Source organism: Microplitis mediator, chromosome 5 (assembly GCF_029852145.1).
Source record: "Microplitis mediator isolate UGA2020A chromosome 5, iyMicMedi2.1, whole genome shotgun sequence".
NCBI classification, from domain to species: Eukaryota; Metazoa; Arthropoda; class Insecta; order Hymenoptera; family Braconidae; genus Microplitis; species Microplitis mediator.
Genome location: NC_079973.1, coordinates 9,489,397 through 9,512,551, shown reverse-complemented (window position 1 = coordinate 9,512,551; position 23,155 = coordinate 9,489,397). Strand labels below are relative to the sequence as shown.

At 28.6% G+C, this 23,155-nt stretch overlaps 1 protein-coding gene across 4 annotated transcripts in view; it reads left to right on the top strand.

The window, feature by feature from the left end:
• The window catches only part of LOC130667409 (rap1 GTPase-activating protein 1-like), a 91,409-nt gene that overhangs the window by 17,119 nt on the left and 51,135 nt on the right, over positions 1-23,155 (top strand). Inside the window, exon 1 of one of the 4 annotated variants that reach the window (XM_057468950.1) lies at positions 2,508-3,080. The exons of 2 other annotated variants lie outside the window; for them this stretch is intronic. In XM_057468950.1, coding sequence (XP_057324933.1) covers positions 3,040-3,080 — 41 coding nt within the window. In that variant the 5' untranslated portion in view covers positions 2,508-3,039. Of the gene's footprint in view, positions 1-2,507; positions 3,081-18,829; positions 19,440-23,155 lie in introns of those variants that run through there. One more of the 4 variants, XM_057468947.1, reaches the window with a different exon arrangement.

The window sequence follows — 23,155 nt, the reverse complement described above, 5'->3', positions numbered from 1 at the left end:
GTAAAAAAACCTCTAAACCGGTAAAAACACAATAACTTGAAAAATAAAATAAACCCTAATCCTTTCGAAATCACTAGGCAAATCCTTTTTGTTTAATTGTAATTCATAAAAACTTAAAACTGTCAATTCATGAAAAAAATTTAGCAGCCATTTTTTTTATTGTTATTATTTTTTTTTTTAATATAAGAGCACCATCTATTCATCACTTTTTTATACTCTAATTTTTTTATTTTTATTAACGAATGTTCTTTAATTTTTGTTTAATTTTATGAATGAGCAAGTGAGTTATGCACGTTGGGATTTTCTAACTTTTCAATATCTTGTACAATATTTAATTTAAAAGGAGTTTTATATAAAAGTCTTCAACATTAAATTATTCTTATTTGAGTTTTAAATTTCTGTAGCACTAATTGTATTTCAATGCATTGACTTGGTTATTCGAAGAATCTGTTGAATATTTTATATACAAGAATGTATAAATTTTCTTGATAATTTTAAGATGTGTTAGAAAAATTCTTGGAAATACTTATGTTAATTTTAAATTTGATTATCTATCAGAATTGATACATATTTTTTATACTTGTATTGAGAATAAGAGTGACTCAAAAAAATAAAACCATAATAAGTAGTTGTAAAAAAGAGAATTGACGAGTCTTCGACGATAAATGATTCATTTTTTTTTCTTCAAAAAAAATACATTTATTTATAAGTATACAAAGGACATATAAAAGTCATGGGAATTATTTACTGAGTTTTATTTTATGGAAAATATGTATATATTGTAAATACTACAATGTATATTTATTTATTTATATTTTAAAGTTCTATAGACTGTATTTAAAATATGAATTTCCAAAATAAAAAATTGACTATTTTGACTTAATTTTTTCTAATGCGATTATACATTTAAATTTTTATAATATTTTGGGATGAGCAATTCAAATTAGTTCTATAATTTTCAATATTTAACTTGAAAACCGTACACGGAGAAAAAATATAGGGAAGCTTACTTAAAAATATTAATGAAAATTACTAAATTTATATTGTGAACTTGAAACCTATTAAAATTTTGTTATTTTTACTATCTTGACATTAAAATTTTTATTTATATTCAGTAATTTTTATTATTCGAGTATGCAAATCAATATAAACTACACTGTAAATTTGACTGTATGTTTAGTGAAATTTACTATCCAATATAGCAAGTTTTACTTTACTCTAGTAAATTAAATTTCATTTAGTTGTATTCTAATAGAACTAAATTAAATTAAATTTTTATTGGTTTTTAAACTTTTGATTGTTACTGTTATCATTTACGGCATGTAAATTAGTAGTGGTATTAATTTTGATAATTCAAAATGATTTGACTTGACCGAGATTCGAACCTCGATATCCCGCGTGCGAATCCTGTCTTCTGTCTGCCGGTCCGATGTCTCCATTCAATAAGTGTCTCTGAACTTGTAATTTTATATTCGTAAACGCTGTCTGTACCAATTATTCATTTTATCGATCTGCTTTAAAAAAATTACTAACCGCTTAGTGATTTATAGTTGCTGTATAATACTTAATAGTACGCTGTTCATCTAATTTAGAGAAATCACTATACACGCAGATAAATTTTAAGTAAAAATTACCCACAAAGTATGATACTGTGAGGACGTGTGGCAAATATCTAAATTTTTCCCATGTACATTGTAAAATATACTACTCGATGGCATGTAATATATATCAATTGCAATTTTTACTAACAACATTGTAAAAATTTAGTTACTGGCTAGATGTCCTTACAATACCAAACTTTATTCATTCAGTAACTTTTTCATCTTGTATAGTATTTAATACATACTTTTATATTAAATATTATAATATTTTTGATACCTGTTTTCTCCGTGTATAATTATAATAAAAGTTAAACAAAAATGTGAATACTTCGGAAATGATTTGTTCTTAAAAAAGTACCGAGAATCAGTGATCAATTACATGCAAATTCTTGGTCGATCTCGCTCATTAATAATGGAACGAAAAAAAAAAAAAAAAAAAAAAAAAAAAAAAAAAAAAAAAAAAAAATTAACATGCCTTGACGCAACGAAGTTTGATCGACATAAATTGAGGTCGCGATCAAGAGTCGATTTGCTGTAATAGTGACCCTTGAGGCTATCAAGCACTTTTGCCATCACTCTTTGTCGTATATCCTGTGGGATTTTTTAAAAAACCTTCCAAAAAGTTGAATGAAAATATAAAACTGTGGCTGTAAAATTCTAATGGTACAAACTCCTCCTGAATGATCAAGTAAATGCACGTGTTCATGACGCAATATTTCATATATATATATAGCTCTACACATCGTCGTCACCATAATATTTTCTCGCTTGATACGCAGTAGAGAATGTGAGGGAGGAGGGATATACGTATATGTATACATATATGTATATCTGAAGTGTATGAGATTGTAAGAGACTGAGTTATTGGAAGGGAGTTTTGCCGCTGGCGATGCAATGGACAAGAGCACTAAAACAGTCCTCCGGTACTCTCTGGCGCGTTGTCACTTCGTTCACTCTCACATTGTTTTGACTAAAGATGGAGATAAATATAATTTATAAATGATACAGTTGATTCTCATTAAAATATTTAAAACTTTATTACAGACAGACTTTCATAAGTTAAAAATGTATTAAGTGAAAAAAGTGTCAGTATCTTTCATAATTGTTGTAACTATTAATAGAAAAGTTTAAATAATATTTTCCACGTGAATAATGTGATATATAAAATTGTCATTTGTCATGAATGATAACAAAGTTTCGTTATCGGTCAGTAGTTGTCCGCGGCGATTGAATTTATAGCCTTTTTTGGGCTCAATTGGGGTGATCAAATAACCATAAATTTACGAGAAAACAAATTACCATTAATAGAAAAATAAAAAATAAAATTTATCAATGAAAATCCACAAAAACGAAATTTTCATAAATTAATTTCTGTTAATAAAAGTGAAAAATATATAATTTATTATTTAAAACCGGCAGTGGTTAAACAATAATTATCATGTTGAAGATTACTATGTTGGATTACATTGGTGATTCAGGGTAAGTGAAAAAAATAAAAAACACTTACGGCGTAAGTTGTTGATATTATTAACGATTGAAAATGATTTATCGACTATTAAATTTTTTATAAATAATTTCTTTTATTGCTGACTCATTGAGTATCAAATACTATTTTTATTACTTCAATTAGATCTATCATCGTTAATAATTTGAATTCTATTGAAATCAAGAGCATTGATCAGAAAACAAATATGAGGGCATACAAGTTTACGGCTTCATTGATATGAGTAAACAAAACCTTTAAAATTATTAAACATTAAGAAAAAAAGAATCCTCAATAGTATCTTACACGTTTTATTTTGATACTTGAAAAATTTTGTTGTGCAACTTTCAAGTAAAAGAATTGATAAAAGTGTATAAATAAAGAAAAACATCGGCCCTGGAACTTTCCACTGCAAACTTTAAAACAATATTGAAAACATGTTTAAAAAAAATTGTTCTTTTCACAATTGACATTATAATATAAAACTTTGTGCTGTTCTCGAGCTTCATGAAAAAAATCCGGTCATTTATACACCTTTTTTTTTTTTTGAGATATATAAAATTCACAACTTTGGGAATTCACGGAAAAAAAGGATTTTTTGGCGTAAGAAAAATTTTTCTTGTCTCAAGAAAGTTTTATCATCACTCGAAAAAAATTTTTGGTTTAAATTCATATTGCAAAAAATTTTCTTGGGACTTTCATCTGACGAAAAAGAACAAAAAAAAAATTAATATTTTTGTATACTTAAACATAATCTGAATCGAATTCAAACTTCCCGACTTTTGGAAATTGATTTTTCGCAAAATCGCTTTCAAGCTGAGATAAAGTTTGAGGGAGACCACGGGAACAGTATACCGGTATTCCCATGAACAATTCTAATGTCTAACAAAGTTTACTGCCTATCCTCGAATTTATATAATTTCAGTACGTTGGTATTATTCGAACAAACTAAAATTTCATGACGCTAATATTAGTATTACAAAAAAGAATTTTACACTGTAGTATATTGTCTCCATGTTTATAAAGGTATATTTAATTCTTTAAGACAGGAAAGAATAAACATTTCGAGTGTGTACCTAATCTCACAACGTTTTTTATATCAAGTTTCCTTAATGATTGTGAGACAAATGAATTCTTGTTTAGCAAGATAAAGAGACACCTGTTTAACCACATTGTCAGAATGTTTGTACAGTAATAAAGTACACATGTTTGTTTCTATTAGCGGTCATAGAAAATTTTTAATTTACCTTGAAAAAAAAAAAAAAACCAACAAAGTTATTCAGTTTTGTCCAATTTTCGAAAACCGAATTCTTAAAAGGTCTTAAGAAGAGTCTATACTTTTTTTTCTGTCACACTCAAGTTGATGAACGGCACTATCCTTATTGCACTTGCACATGAAATGGAAACTTTGTCTACGTTTTTCTATTAAACAAATGATCATTTTTACAAAATGAAAACGTCGATTGCTATTTATTCTTATAGTACTCGTACACTGAAAAAAAAAACATTTGTTCCAAATAAATCAATTTTTTTTGTGGCTTTTTTTTTTAATATTTCGCATCTTAATGACAAATAAATATATTTGGCACAACTATAAATATGACCGTTGATTTAAATAATTTTATAATTTGACTGAAATATATCGTTTATTTGTGGCAAGTAAATGATATATTAGTGGTAGAGATATTAAATTTGTGACGAATAACGGAAAATTTGGTGACACTTAACATAGATTCGAAGCACATGGTCAGACTAACATTTACTTGTAGCAATTTTGGATCATTTTTTTACCATAAATAAATCACGTATTTTTCTCACAATTAAATGTTTATTTGACCATATCCAAGTATATGATATCTTTGGCTTAAATAAATCTTGTTTTCAGTGCACATAGCTAGCAGACCTCAAGTGAAATAACATTTGGTTTATATGTATTTATCGAGTTATATCGTTTGTTTTATTTGAATATTACAAACAAATCATTTATTTAATGTAACTAATTTTTCGAATATAAATTATGCCTTTGATCTCTCCAAGATATGACTAGCGCATAGGGTCAAATGCTTTAAACATATTTTATTTCAAACTTATTTGATTATTTAAAATGATTATAAGCAGGATCTTTAATTATTTCTGTCTAAATTTTTTTGTCCAAGAAAAACTTTAAACACGAAATAAAAAATGAGGTTCGACTAGACTATAATCTGATGCGGGTTAGCCTATAATCGAGCAATTTACGTTCGTATTTTTCGAAAATTTTCATTTATTTAAAAGAATAATCTGGACAAAATTTTCATTTGCTGTGTGAGTGCATCGAGGATATTACTATCCGACTATTGAAGAGGGAAAGAGAAAAAAAAATCCCTCTCTGATTAAAAGGAAAAAAAAAAAATGTACCGGAGAAAATTAAATTTCCAGGTTTTTTTTTATATTGGAATGTCAACGAATCGTCTCCGTAAATTGAACGAGGTCATCCTGTTTTAGTTGATAAAATTCTACCGATCGAGTAAAATGGTTAACATGAACTGTACATATCTAAAATAATAAATTATGGTATAGATTAAATGTAAGAGTAACTCGAATTCGATGGTGCAATTTTTCAGTATGTAATATGACTATTTGAGGAACCGTTCGGCCGGACGATAATTTTCTGCATTGTGCAATATATTTAAAATGGTTTTCTTGATACATAATAAAAAATTCTCATTTTTCAAAGATTGTAGGAAATTGTAGGTCTTATTAGCCGACTGAAATCTCGAAAATCATTTAATTTTTATTTAGAAAACATGAAAAAAAAATCTAGGCGTCGGTTGGCCCTGCGGGCCACCCCCAAAACTCCGCTGTTTTCGAGCTCAAGGAGCTTGAAAACATTACTGTGAATATATTTTCGAGCTCTAAAATGCTATTACATGCAATTGTTTTTTTTATGAGCTTTTTAAGCTCTAACAAGTTACGTTTTATGCTAAAGTTTGAAAATTTAAAAATCGAAAATCATAAATGAAGAAGCGGTTTTTAAAATTTTTATTCCCGATTATGTTCAATAAAATAAATTTATTGAGGCAGAAATCAATGTCAGTAATCAAAATCAAGATTTCAATGAGTTTTAACTCGGGTCAGAGTAATAATATATGAAATATCCGAGAAAAATATTAAAAACTGGGTTTTTTCAATTTTATGTTGATAATCAATTTAATTAATTATTCATTCAATAACATCATTTTGAAAATATTCAGAAAGAATAGCTTCCTAGGACCTTAAAACGTCGACATCTGATGACAACTCGATTTTCGAAAATCGGGGTGAAAACAATAACTTCCTGAATTTTTTGAAAATCATCGTTTTTCTTAGCGGGATGTTAAAAAGGATTATAATAAATGTACCTGAAGATCGGAACGTTTTTCGCGGAACGAAAATAAGAAAAAAGAAATGAAAAGTAAAAAACTTACTGGACTTAGATCTCGCAAATGTTTCGCACGTCACCCGAAAATGACAGGCTTCCCTCCACTACCCATAAATTCGCCTTTAGCCACAAATTTAATGAATTATTTTCATTTTGGTTGCGTGAAAAACGTTCCGATCTTCAGGTACATTATAATAAAGGTTGCATATTCAAGTTTCAACATCATCAAAGTATTGTCTACTCTATTTTTCAATGAAAGTTCCCTCAGTGTTTCTATACGTAAGTAAATATATAATGTACATATACAATTTCTGAACTTTCTCTCATTTGAAAGTTTAAGTTACGATTGCTCTTACAATTTTATAGTTTCATACAAGTCAATCGATATTTGTAATCGGCGATATGAATTATAACTGATCAAACTTATGTTGTTCAGACGAAAGAATAACTAGTAGGAATATAACGTTTTTAAAAAATTCTAAGTACATGATTATGAGGAATATAAATTGTGGTTCTTCCATAACTATAAGATTGTAGTAAGATCTTTCTGTTAATGTTGTACTACAGAAAATAGTACTTGTTACCACGATATGAACTTTAGTAATCTCAATTCCGATTGTTGTTGTTGCAACAACGGTTTTTTTTTTTCCTAATTATTATATTTACAACAAAAAACATTGCATACCTCAAATGTTCATGTAATGATGAAAAATATTCATCTAAATTGTGGAGTTAGATTTCCGAACATTACCTTTTTATCCTATGCCACGCACTATATTTTTCATATTACCTGTATTCATACACGGAGAAAAATGTATTGTGACCAGCACCATACAGTATTCTGACTGTCGCGATACTCGTTTAACTATTTGGAAGTTAGTGCGAGTATTAATACGTATAGTGCTGACAGCAATTCGGATCGTGAATGGGACTAGAATCGATCGCAACGGTACCTCTATAAATCGCCCCATTCACGATACGCATATCACTATCCATTAAATCGTTCCAAACACTATTTTTTTTTTTCTGTGTAGTTATTAGAATGAAAAATATTTGGCGATTTACAATAAACAATTGCGATTTTTACAAGGGATGAAATGAAGTCAGAAACTAATTTAGCGGGCAGAAACGCACCAGATTCTACCCCCTACATCGAATTGGTCTAAAATTGGTTTGTTTCGACTGGCAAAACAAGTATTGAAACTCCTAATTTCAATGCAGGTGACATAAAATAGTATATTACATAGCAAGTGGGCTAGGTGAGTCTTTATACGGAAAGCATAATGTTTTTAACACGAGTCGTAGGTGCACGCGCTTGGGCGTCAGCGAGTGCTTCGTTCGCACCAATGACGAATGCTGAGACCATTGTGTTTGGCGGATAATGATTTAGCTCACGTCCCATGCACTATACTTTATTCAACAAATGTCTAATGATTGCGAATTATTATATCAGCAAAGTAAACCTTAAATTAGGTGGGCTTATGTATAGCACTAGTTCTCGACTGCTTTCACCAATAATTCGGACAGCTAGTTGACGGAGGAGCATAAATTTCCTGGAAATTCCGACTTATCGAATGCCCCTTCTTTTTTAAAGATTAAACTATACGCATGTGCTCTTATACGCAATATAAATATACATAGGAAATACAAATATATAGCATCGAGTGGGAGACATTGTAGTTCTTGCGGGTCAAGATTAAGGGGAAGTTCCGCGTTAATGGAATTCGACTATACCGCCATGAAAGTTGTTAGATTGATTGTTTTACTCATTCCAAATACATTTAGTATTGAGATTATTTGCTCTTGAGATAATAATAGAGTTTAATTTTGAGAGCGGTCGATAAAGACTTTGGAAAAATATGATTATAGATTCAAATGCGTTTGAAACGCTATTGAGGAACACAAGAAGCCATCTGCTTTCTGACGAATTATTAACCACCGATTGGTAAATGACCATTTAGGGTTTGCTTTGCAGATATGATAAGGCGCGATAATCAGACATGCGTTGAATAACGGTATATTCCACACCAAAGAAGGAAAGTAGGACATTCCGACCCACGTATGTAATTTTCTCCCCCAGCCAAAGGCGAATTTCCGAAAATCTAATTAACTACCGTGAGCAATGCTACTAGTATACTTTTTTGAACTGAAAGAAAATGAATCTTAGAATAAATAAACTCTCTACCTTGAATATTATTTCACCATACATATTTCCCCTGTTGTTATATGTGTAAGTGCGTGAAGATCCGAGTATAATACGGGAAAGAATCAAGTTTCAATCTGATTTGTTACCTTTGTAACGCGGTTCGATTGTATAGGTATTGTAAAATATTATAATTTATCGCTAATTAATTTTCTAAATTCATCTTTTTCTTACAAACACATGCGTATGAGCTACATGGAAAAAAAACTTTCAGTATCTAAATAGGGCTATTTACCTAATATTTCGAATGTTAAAGTTTAAATATACCATTTTCGCGGTTCATTTTACTATAAGAATTGTGAACATTTATATCGGGCGTATACACTGGACATTGAGAAGTGTGCTTTCGCGAGTGTTAAATTCTTCTGTTGAAACTTATTTCGTTGTACGTTTAACAATATATGAAGGCGTATTTTAATGTAAGATCAGTAAGGTCCTGGGCAATCTCGATTGGCCAGTAAAGAAAAGATTTATTTCAAGTGAGCAAGAAATACGATGGTACTTAATTTAAAATCAGAGTTGTATAAAAAAAAACATCTTACAAGATTACAAAGAAGTCCCTAACGATATTTTCATCCACGCCCACTTCTTCGTCCTTTTAGTCTGGCAAAATGTTTAATTCTTACTACTGTTACCTAACTCTCATATGATATTGTACTCAGAACATGTGTGGCAAAGCAATGTGCAAACCGCTACTACCAGTGGTAGTTCAGAGGACGGGTTCTAGATAGAAATCCATTGTATATCAATCTTTTCTTCTTTGGGAATTTTTTATCTGCATACATCATTCGTAGTCTGTGTCATAGATAATATCTTTTGGTTAGCGATAATGAATAAAAATCCAATACTTTAACATACGATCCATATTTATTTCAAATATTGAATTTAATTATGATGTTCTTACTACATAATAAACTAAACGACAATTTATAAAAGAGTTCCGATTCTTAGCCGGCAACTGTGAGCATATGCACCTGGTAAATGTTTGCATTTATTATATACCAGTTTTTTTACAAGTGAATTTAAAGATTTGAAAAGAATTAAAAGAGGAAGAAGGCGTCTCATATCCGGCGGAAAGTAGTACAATTTCGTAATATGTATACCAGTCTTCATTTAGTAAAAGTGCAAAGTGAAATTATTTCTTTCATTTCATATGCTCTTTTTGAAAGGGATTATAGCCCAGCGATATGTGTATCATTTATAGAAGCACATATATATATATACACTAATAGGTTGTTGGTATGAATAGTTCTAGATCTACTTGACTATCAGACTCTTTGATTTATTCTCAACGTAGTAATTTATTAAAACATCAGACATGAATATCGACATTGATTTATGGGTTTCTCGTCGAGAAAATTTAATAAATAGACCCATATTCTAGCGACAACCATACCATGTACAACAAATATTTTTTTAAAGTATATTATTTTTATACCCCTGAAGACTTACTCCTATTTAAATAAATTGTATAATCGCTTTTTGAGTGTTTACTAGTAAATCTAACTTAAATTTCAATATAATAACGTTTAGATGTTTAGGAGTAGAGCGTTCGTAAAACACTTAGTTTTACAATGGTCATTATTATTGAGTACATGTTGAAGATATTCGAACACAAAGCTATCAATTCAGGCTAAAACCAGAAAGGTCATGATGGCAGACGGACAATGAGGATAAAAAAAGTACAAAGCTGACAATGTCTGTTAGTCCATTTTATGCCTCTATCTATTTTCCCCAGCGTTTTCTCGTTCATATATGACGCAATAGAACGTATAAAGTGTCCAGTGACCTGACGTGCTCGTGAGTACGAGTAATAATCTCGTGACACCCCTTACCGAGCATTGTAGATTAATGTATAAGATAGAGATACATATTATACGACACAGAGAAACCAGGTATAGAACGGAGAAGAAGATAGTACACGCCTTACAACGACCGCCTACGGGTAGAATCGAATGACCAGAATGACCACGAAGACACCTGGGAATGCTCTTTATGGGCTTTGAGCTTGGCGGGCTTGGCGTGTTGTAGTTGGCACAGTCGACGCTTATAACTAATAATAATGATTATTGTTTTTTTAGTATTTAAAAATTTCTTATTATTTTATTGCTTCGTACTTTATTACACCAATTATTTAAATAAATTATTTTTATTTATATCAAGAATTTGATTTTATCTATTTTTACTATCGCAGATAAATCAAACAACATGCGTTGTTATTTAATCATTATAAATGTTAAGTGTTCTGAGGATGATCATGACGACAATTAACTTTCTTTTGAATGATTTTACGTTTATAGGAAGACCCCTTACGGACGTACATTTCCTGTTTCTTGTAATTGGCTACGACTATATATTTCCTTACGGTCAAACATTAAAAGACCCCCTAAATCCATTATTTGTCACTGTGATAATAAAAAATATTATGTCAAGAAAACATAAAATAAATGAAAATAATGAAGGCCCTTAAAAATTTAGTATTAAAAATTAAAGGAACAGATGAAATTAGTTAATTATTTAAATTTATGTATCTGAATAAAAGTCTAAAGTTGTACATAAGTTTTGTCTTTTATTTATGACTCAAAAAAAAAAAAAAATAAAAAACATAACAAATAAATGTAGTCATTTATTTTTCTTCAATTATTAGATTCGGATTAGTGTTTTTTACTAAAATATTTTCGATACTCGTTAATGACTAGAAATTTTAGTTAGGCAGTGATTAGGCCCGAATAATTTCAAGTAGTTGAATAAAAAATTTAACCTTAGGTTTTTAACGACTGATATATATTTTACTTGTTCAAATTTTTTTAATAATGATCCACTCCCATTTCAATGAACATTAAATAAAAAAGGGCGACCCTTTCCTTAAATAGTCGTAATTCTATAGGAAAACACTGTTCGATGCGGCCTTCTTTTTATTTAATGTATCTAAAAGTTTCACCTCCAAAAACAACTATATATACATATATATCAGGGTGTCAAATTTTTTTCTATATAGTATTGGTTCAAAACCACAAACTTATTATTTTTTTAAAACTATAATTATTTTGTTTGTTTAGTTTGCTTCTTATACATTTTATATAGCATATAGTTATTATTTTGATTTTATTATAACCAAAGTATTATTTTTGGATATCATTAAAAACATTAGATTTAATATTTCATGCATACAAAAATGAATGAATATTTGTTATAGAAAAATATACTAAAGTTGTTCAGTTTGCCATTTTTGTTTATGTCAATTGTGCGTTCTCGACGATGTGAAACGAATCTAATTTTTTATTTTTTTGAATATATTTTATCAAACAAAGCAGCAATAACCAGGGGACTGTCAAAGTAACGTCAAAATTCGTCAAGCTTTGTCAAAACTATACTATAAAGTAGCCGTTAACTTAGGGCAAATATGTGTGTACGCATGACGAAGATACATTACTATTATCCTTTTTTATTTTTTTTTATTATCACGTTTAAATTTAATCTCACTTGTCATTAAACTTGTTTTGTTTCTTTTTTGATTTTTATTGTCGATCTGCAAACTCACAAGCATATCAAATTCTTTTTAGGTCTACTCATTCAAAGTATTAATTGTGTAATTTATTTGATCTACGAAAAATGAATCAAGTGACTATTTTTCGAGTTGAAAAAAATAAAAAAGGGATCTTTAAAAAACTAATTCATTTTTCGAAAACTAAAATAGTTTGATTTTAATGCATTATAGCATTAAATGCTTTTGTGCATTATGTGGATAGTGTAACTCAAAGCGAATAAATTGAAATAAAAGTCACATTCGGTTAATTTTTCGTGGAATTATTCGCGTTCAAAGAAAAGATAAAGATTTTTTAAAAAAATACAAAACTAACTTTCGCCTGTACGAAAAAATTCGAAAAGTCCCAATAAAATGATATACTAGAGTTTACAAACGTAATAAATTCAGTAAAATAATAAAAATTCAAGGCTGAAAAGTGGTCAATTTGACTTAAAATACTCTATATTATATATTTCAAATATACAATCAAAACTCTGGTGAACCCGCAGGTAGTTAACCAATCAATCTGACCCGAAATTCACGGCACATTGTTGTTGATGAACACTGCACATATGCTTTCATACATCAAAGGACACACTTTTATCGGTTTTCTCCTCTTCTTCAGCTATTGCATAAGCTCACATCATATTGACGTGTAGGGGAGACACTCTAGTGCTATGGGAAAGAAGCCGGCCTCTAAATCACTGACTCCCATTTGTTAATCCAAAATATCTTCCCTTGTCCTCTTTTGAGAAAACGATTCGGAAATTTATTAAATTTAATCATGTCTATTATATTTGTAGTTTACTCTGGGATTTAAAATGTTGTTTTTTTTTTATTTATGATTTATGATAGGACATAGGTATTCCTATAAAGTTTATTAACCTTTACAGAAAGTATTCCGTTTTTTATGATTTAATGTAAAAAACAATACATATATAATATTGGATTACATTATTTCTTGGATAGGGGAAGTAAATAATTTATGCTGTGTATATTTTAATATTTTTACATGGAATTAAAATCAATTTCCATACTGTTAAGAAAAATTGAATATGTAACTGAATAATCTTTAGCACAATAATAAATATTCTGTACTAGCATCTATCAACGATTCTATGCTACGATGACTTGCACATTAATTTTTGACAACTAAAACGAGGGTATCAATCTTCAACTCACCCCCTTACAAATCCCTGATCACCCATACTCGGCTTTGGAAATTACTCTTTATTACGCATCTATGAATCATCGGATTAAATATTTCATAAATTTTACTATTTATTCACTATGTTTCTATATTTTTTTTTTTTTTTCTAAATTTTATTTCACTTCTTAATAATCGGATCTAATAAATATTCAATTTATATTACAAAAAATAAGCATAAACGATTACTACCCTGTGGACTATTGCCGGGGGGCTATAGATTCTTGTATACAACGTGTCGCTGTTTACGAGTTCTTCGAGCTCGAAGATCTTATTAATATACATACTCGTTTCGATGCCCGTTCAACCAGTCGAAACAATCCAATTTCTGATCAATGCGATTTATTAGCAGGTTGAAAATCATCAGCTTCGTTCCTAGAGAAGAAAACCTCTGATTTTTGGAGCTAAATTGGTTTCTGACAATTTCAGTCTTGTCAGAATTGCATTAATTTATTGTAAACTTCAGAATCGTCATATATTTTTATAATATAATTGCATAATTAAGTAGCACTGAATACGAACATTTTACTATAAAACCGGGAATACCCGAATTGTTTTCTCTTGCAAGTTCAACTATAATCAACTAAATCGAGTTTCTACATGCGTTATTGGTCTTGAATTGTCACGTTTCGACTAGTTTCAAACATTCAAGTTCAAATAAGTATATCAATGCAGATTATTACCAAAGCAATCGTGTATGGCACGTGATAAAACAAGACATTTTAACCGTATCCTTGCCTGAAATCGTCTTTTTCAAACCCTTGCTACTTAATATATTATTTTTTATTTTTTCACATATTATAATTATAGTATACAATATATCAAAATCTATCATTATAGGAATTTGATTTTCCACTTCGTTAAAATAATATTACAGTAAAATTCCATTAATTTGGACAATTAGTCCAGTCTACAGAGGAGCGGAAATTTCCTGGAAATTCCGATTTATCGAATGCTCCTTCTCCTTTAAAGATTGAAATACACGCATGCGCCCTTACATCTACATAAATGATTCATATTTAAAAATACACACACTGCAAATCCAAGTGTTTAACTTAGTGTGTTAAAATAAAACACGTTAGTGTTTTCTGCAACTTAAGCGCTTAGAAGTAAAACGGTATAAACGTTTAAACAATCGCATAAGTCATTACAAGTGTTTTAAAGGTTCGCGTAACACACTTAGGTGTTTAATCCGAAAACGTTTTATCCGTTTAAAGAAAAAAACACTTCTATGTGTTTTATTATAAAGCGCTTACTGTTACATTAAACGTTTAAAAAAACATCGAGTGTTTTAAATTAAAACAGATATACCGGAATTAAACACTTTTTCAGAAAAAACGTTTAATCTAAAAAACATGTATATTATAAAACGCTTAAATTTCTTAAACAGTTTAAAAAAATTCTACCAATTTTGTCAATCGACAAATGATACAAATAACAATTTCAAAATATAAAAGTGTAATAATTTTCAAATATATTTATGCATTACGATATAGATGTATCAAAACGTATTTTTTTGTATTAAAAATAATATTTTACAAATGATTGAACTCGGTTCATATCATCCAATGAATTCTAAACGATCTTAATTTATTATTAAAATAAATGTTAAATTTTTAATTTTAAACGACGATAGAGATATTCTTGAACTAATACATTTTTTATATCTTCAAAGTTAACATGGGAAAAAAATTTTATTTTTTTTTATTTTTCTAGCTCGGCATTCGCACGTCATATGAATAAGTCCATAGCATATTATTGTAGAGAATTGAACGCTCTACAAAAAAGGTCTCTTATCATTTTTTGATAAATCCATCCATTCGAAAATTATCGGAGCTGGAAGTCAAATCTATAATAAATTTTCAGATCTTTTTACTTTTCCAGCAAAACTATCAGACTTATCAAAAAATGTTATAGGATCTTTTTTATAGACAATTTTATTTCCTACAAATTAGTTTAAATAAAGTTCATTCGAATTCTGCATTGTTTTCTAGTTATTTTCATTTTAATCTTAGGCCATACATTACTAAATGTACTATCATATATGTTAATGTATGATCCGCATCTTTACGATGCGCGCGCACAGGGTTTACACAAAAACTAAATGTTGAAGATGCTACATACACAACACGTGTTTTAAAAGTGCGAATTGTATATGTGCTTAATAATTATATTCAGTATACTGAATCACTATAGTGATTTAAATTGAACATTTTGATAAATATTATTTACTACTTATTTGTAAATATTAGTGAAGAAAATTGTGCTTATATACTTTTTCAAGTGTTCCAACATAATTAAGGTTAACTATCCGTATGTATTATTTATTGATATAAATTATTATAGTATTATTTAATCTAATTTCTACTAAATATTATTAAATTATTAATTTAAAATATTTATTATTGATTATTTAATATTTGAAAAATAAATATAAAAATTATAAAAATATATTCAAATATACGTAAGATATAACCTGTAAAAAACGTAACGTTGTACAATTAAGGAAAAATAAATAAATATTTTAAAAATAAATCAATGAATTTAACACAAAATTTGTGATAAAAATTACAATCGAATATTAAATTAAAATAATAAATATTTAAAATTAATAATCTAATAATATTTTGTATAAAGTACATATATAATATATATTGACTATTCTCCAAATTTAATATTTTTTATAAATAATTAAATATTAAATAATAATGAAAATTAAATATTTAATTAAATTATTAATTTTTAATATTAATTTCTCTACAATAAAATTTGCTCATCAACCTAAGATTCTGTTATTGTAGATTTTATGACTATTAATGGTACTATTCAATCTCTATTCCAGTTCTTAAGATGGATAAAACAAATGCGGAAATTTGTAAGGACTGTCACAATTGGAAGATGCTATGGCAGTAATATGGACATAATTTAAAAATAACATTCGAACGATATTATAAAATTTATGTTACACTTAATGGAAGAAAATGAATATTTATTTATTTAATTTTTCAAATTTTAACTAATTTTTATTAAATGTGTTGACGATCTTTTTCTAGTTCTTTTATTATATTATTGTAATTAATTATTTGTATTATACTGTATATTTTCAGATTCTGAATGATTTTTATAACTCAATAAATAACCAGTTATTTTAAAGTTACTTCTATGGTTTCTAATTTTTTTCAAGTGTAAACATTTTTTAGAGCTTTTTTTTTTGGACAAAAATACAAATATATTTTTAATTTATACTAAATTCCATTTTTTCTTTTATGCTGAATGTGTGATGCAATAATTATCTGAATCTTCTGATGATAAGAATATTATTCCAGGATATGACAACAATCAATAACGATTTTTATTCAAAGGCAACTATTATTTTTAATATTAGAAATATTATTATAAAAATTCAATTGATTGTACTTCAATGGAAAAATTATTATTTTTATTTTAAAAATATTTATATTATTAATTAATGACACTAAACACTTAAAGTGTGTATTAATGCCTAAACACTTTAAGTGCCTTATTATCTAAAACACTTTATGTGTGTTAAAATTAAACGTTTAAAGTGTTTACTACACTTTAAACACTAAAAAGTGTTTAGTAAGTGACTACAAGTATTTAAACGCTTAAAGTGTTTTAAAACAAAACACTTGGATTTGCAGTGAGCGTAGCTCGTAATGGGGGTCGAGATTGAGGGGAAGTTTCGAGTTAATGGAATTCGACTTTTTTTAATGGAAATAGTTAATAGTCATGTACATGTTAAGTTTAGACACTTTTATATACATTAAGTCAAAGATGGACAGTTTGTAATATATAATTACGTGTGAAATCTTTATTTTATTATTTGTTATCCTGATATTAGTTGGCAATTTAATAAATAACTCCACATAATAATATGAAGATTATACGTACATGATATTTAATGAGAATTTGCTTTAGTAATAAAAAAATTTTGTTTAACCGATGTCACAAACGTTTTTTGAATTGAATTAATTGAAACAGTATGAACATAAATCTAATGTGCATGTCGCAAATACATTTGTGAATGCTAAACTTTCATTATGAGTACAAAATATAATGAATTTATAATCTCGCAATTGTACATGCAATGCTCAAGTTCTGAATGCAATTGTAATTTTTTTCGTGTTTGTCGTTATCAATCAACAGTGAGGCCACATGGAATAATTTAAAGCAACGAGCGTTTCAAGAATAAAATGAAAATTTTTTTTTAGATAAAGACAGAAATCAAACGATAAATTAAATTTTAAACTTACAAACTAAATTGTTCTTATGGTTATTAGATAGAAGCTTACGTACAACATTTATATTTCTCTATATCTCTCTTGATTTCTTATTTACCACATAACCATTTAAATTGAATGTATACATGCTCTGTCAAGAGACTTATTGCACTTTCACCGTCACTCTATCGAAATCCAATTATGGTAACCTCGACTATGGACCGTGATCTAACCTCTATTCACTTGTTGAATAGTCAAGACCATCAACTCTATTATAATTCAAAATTTTTTTATTATTTTAAATGAATAACTATCAATATATATATCAGTTATCTGTCTAATTATATTTGTTTTCTTGAATTAACATTAGAAGCTGCATATGAAATAAACGTTAGTAGCTAACATTGGCATGTTGTTCAATAAAATGTGTCGCTTATAATACGAAAAATTTTGTCGTTATTCCTCCAAAAATTCAACTCAATTAGTAACTAATTTTACAAGATGAAAATAATAATTATTGTTAAACTAGAGGTATTCAAATCTATCACGAAATTAGTCCCTTTTTACAAATTTCACGACAGAGATCATGATAAATATAACCATTACATATAATCGAAAACTATAACTAAATTCATATATGTATATATATTCTAAAAATAACTAAGTAAATTAATAGATTATAAATATTCATGAAATATAAAAATTGGTATTTAAATTTATCGCGAGTGTGTAAGACAAGATACATAATTACTGTTGAGGTTTGAAGTAACTTGTCACCCAGCCTACGATCGTTTTATTTTCCTACCTCTCACTTCGCCCCTTCTTTTACAATCATCCCATCTTTTTTTTTTGCATCTCATATAACAGATATACTCACGCAACTTAAATGCGTGGGGTCAAAATTCACGGGGGATGCACTGTAGTATTATGTTCATTCTTGTACATATATATATTCCGTTTCATGCATCCCACCCCTCATCATTTTTACCCTCTCCACTGAGGTTTTGGTGTCGCTATCCCAATGTACTCCACTACACGTCATAATGCCCTTCCTAGCCCCTCGGTCCCAATCCAACCAGCGACCCATACTGTACATTTAGTTTCATATTCGTTTTGTCAGTCCGTGCAAGCACACACGCTTTAGATTCTCTGCCACATTTTATCTCGTGTACTTTTACGTTCCATTCTTTTTATTTAGTCGTTGCCTACGCTCTAGCACTTGGTTATTTACTTTTTTTTTCTTTTTCTTCATTCATTCATTCATTCATTCATCTTGTAACTGACAAGCTAAGCCAAGTCGTAACTCGTGTGTGACCTCTTCTGTTAATCAATTTATTGTCAGTTTAAAAATAGTACCGTCAGTCATTTTTATGTGTCAAAACTTTGGTAAATTTTGGCTCAAGTTTTATTTTTTCTTTCCAATATAGTTCCATGGAATTATTATTTTGAATTCAAAACAAGTAACAATATGACACATTCATTTCTTTTACAAGTTTTAAAGTGCAATGAAAATAACTGTTTGTTTATAATCAGAGTGACTTTTTCAATTTTATTGTGTGTTTAATTTTTATTAATGAAAATTTAATGTTACTCAAATAAGTCTTATGGTTAATAGTGGCATCGAAAGTTGTAATAGTTGAGTGAAAATTGTTTATTCTGTTAATTTGGATGCCAGTGTTAGAAGGTGGAATCGCGAGGAAGCGAACAAATCGTTACCGTAAAATGCGGATGAGGTTTGGTACCACTTCAAAGGAGTCTTATTCACTCTCAAAGAAGCGGTAGATATAACATTTTTAATTTTTATACAATATAATAAATTCAAGCTTTTTATTAACTTCCCGCTATGAAAATTATAAATTTTCAAAAAAAGGCAAGTTATGGGTTTCGATTTGATTTTTGAAAATCGAGTTTTAATCAAATGTCGGCATTTTAAGGTCCTAGAAAGCTATCCTGACGATTTTTAGAATGATGTCTGAGTGTGTATTTTTGTGCGATTCGAAAAAATAAACCGATTTGAATGTTTTTTGTGGCGATCGAAAAGGTTCATTAAAACTTAAAAATAAAAAAAAAAGTATATTTTTGGTTTTGTTGTGAAACTTCTAAACAGTTCGACCAATGAGTCTCAAATTTGTACGCGAGTATGCCTAAAAGGGCAAGGTATCGGCCTTCGGTCGGTGGAGGTGGACTTAAGTCCCGTTACATTAATTGTGTCTCGAATTTTAGTCAAAATGGACTAAAGTTACTTTTGTTTAGCGAAATGTATTTCGTTTTGTCCAAGCTCGACAATTAAAAAAATTAAAAAATAATTGCATTATCGAGTTTTCTGAGCGGGAAATTTAAGAGTTGGTCCACAGACTCAACTGTTTTTCAGATTATACCTGTTTCACCCTGATAGTCACACTTTTTCATAAAAAATCTGATAGAAAGTTACGAAAAAAAACTTGAATGAGCAAAATTTTACGTCCAAATTGACTACAAGTTACCGTTAACTATTTGCAGTCAACTTGACATCTTATTTCGGTTGTAGATTTCCGTCGACTTGCGATCAAAATGGTTACAGGGTGCAAAGCAATTACTGCCTTTTATCTAAGCATGGCAGTATAGGATCTCATACTTTTCCATGGATTTCCACAGAAATTCATTTGGATCCATAGATTCCGATGATGTTTTCCGTATAGATTCTTTTATGAATTTTTTAGACAGTGGATTTTAAGTCATTATAAAATAAAATTTGACATACTATATTCTTGATCTGATCAGAAAATCTAAATTCATAAAATCCATTTTCAAGCAAATTTGAATGGGTCACGTATAGCAATCGAATAAGGTTCTCAAGGTCTAGATCTCATTTTAAATTATATAAGATCAATTGAAAACGATTATCGTTCAATCTTTTGAAGAAATATAATGAATGGAAAATTTAAAAAATATGTAGTTATTTTTACGTAATTTTTATTTTTAAGAACATTCTTGTCTTCTTAAAATTCATATAAGAAGAAAAGTATTTTTAAACCCAATGATCTCCCAGACATATTCATAATAATAAAAACTTATGGGTAAATAAAGTTTTTGGTCTGACTCGCAGGGATAGCTGGTTATCGCAATTTTTTTTCCAACATCAGTATATAATTTAAGAATGTTTGTCCTAACTCAGTCTCAAAAATGATTTATAATATCTTAGCTGGTCTATATTATTATTTCTTAAATATTCCACCGACATGTAAAACTAAATTGATTTACTGTATCACGGGTATTTTACTTTTTATATATATATTTATACATTTAGAATGAACAAGTGGTTATATATGCTCGTATATAATCGTACTCCAGAGAATCCTCCATCTGGCCGTACTTCCGTCTCACGATCGTCTTCCTGCTCTTCTCTTGAATTTTTTTTTCGTTTCTCCGCCTTTCATTCCACGATTCGCATGTTCTCAAGTGCCCGCTAATATTAAACATAGCATTACTATCTTTTTCTCTCTCTCTCTCTCTTTCTTTTTTTTTTTTTTTTGTGTTATTGAGTGAAGTGAATGGTGCTACTGTGAATACGTAAACGGATTCTCTATCACGCAATTGATTATCAAAAATCATGGACTTACGCTTGGGTTACCAACTTGTTATTGTCGGTTGTCATGTTGATTCAAGTATGAAATTACATATTTAAAGAGTTATTTAAAAAGAATTATCATGATCATTCGGACATACTTTTGACTATTAACAACTGTTTATAAATTACAATATTTAAAAAAAAAACGAGAATGAATTATTACCGAATGAATCTTAAAACAAAAGAGTATTGAACTTTTAATTCAGTATGTAATTAAATTTTCACATCGTGATTCTTGTGACAGTGACGTATGAAGCTTCTGTGAATACATTTAGAATTTATAAATATATGGAAACATTTATATATGTATATATTGAATTGAACGATTCCAATTCGTAATCTCTTGATAATTTATATTATATTGTTTTACGTACGATATCGGAAAATAATTCCTGGCGGGTAGTGTATCATTCACTCCAACAATTGTCATTATTATTGAAACATAAATTTATCCGTCATTATGAGCACGTGGTAAAATGTATTCATTTTTAGAGGTCATAGTTTATAGAGATATTTAAGTATAGATGTTATATTTCATAGAGATTTTCAAAATTAGTCGATTTTTAATAAATATTTCATTTATAGAGTAGAAGTACCATTTCTGGTCACTGCTCCATTCTTTGACATTTAGTACTTTATTTCAGTTAATGAAAAAGTATACAAATTATTAATTTTATATGTCCACATTTCATTTTTTCGAATGCTGTTCTACCAAACAGGAATTATTGTCCGAAATTGTCTACAAACAAAATACAAATCCGATTTTTTTTTTTTATAATGATATCAACTTTTTTTTCATTGATTCTGCTTTGCTCTGCTATTATTATTGTTCTTAGAACAAGTTAACCGTTTTTCGTGTCTACTACTTACTTTATTTTTTTTATTTTACTTCTGCAGGGAAGATAAGCCGGTAGATCATAACTTATCTGCGGTTTATATTTACAAATGAATTCATTCCTATCTTGTAAACAAAAGACAATAATATATTTAAACTTTTTTTATTTATAATAACCGCATATGTTTTCAAATTGAAAGTGTACTTAAGATTAAAATTACATTCACTTAAATATACACTTACAAATGAATATTTTTTTTCTTTTTCAAAACCTGATACATATAATAACAAAGTAGAAGTTTTAAAATATTATATGTAATTAAAACTCTCTACAATTTAGTCGATAGAGATATCGTTGTGTAAAAAAAATAAAGAGTGAGATAAAAAAGTTAAGAATCAGCACGAGTCAAAACTACGTCATAAGATACTATACCTACAGTTATGCTGGAGATTAATCAAGAACAGACGACTTAATATTAAATCAAGTTTAATAAAAGCAGACAAGATTCAACGCTCCTTACTCTACTGCCCCTTGACGTTCAGATTAGAAATTGAATCAGCCATCTGGCTGAGTTTTTTATTTTTTTAAGCTATTGAAGATTTTAATGCAAGGCGTGATCATAAAAAAATATCAATTTTAATATTGATAATGAACTTGAGTGTTAGTCTGATCAAAAAGGTCTAAAAGTGAGGCTCTACCTATTTTTACCTGCAAGAATACTTTTTTATTAATTTTCTCAATAGATTATTTGAGTCGACAAACAACTTTAGTAATGTAGAATAAATAAAAGAAAATAAAAAAAATAATTTCAAAAAGTTATAGTACAGAAGTTTGAAAATTTTTAAATTCTTTGTGGTAAAGCAAAAATTATTATCGGAAATACAGTAGTCGATATTTCATTTGTTTAAACTTGGCGAATAGGTCGACAAAAAGCCCAGAGAGTAAACACAAAATTGAAAACTGGCTAGGTCGATTAATGGCCGATAATTAAGTCTACAAAAACGAAAATAGACCGACTCAATTTATCGACCTGTTCCGAGGTATTTTCGGC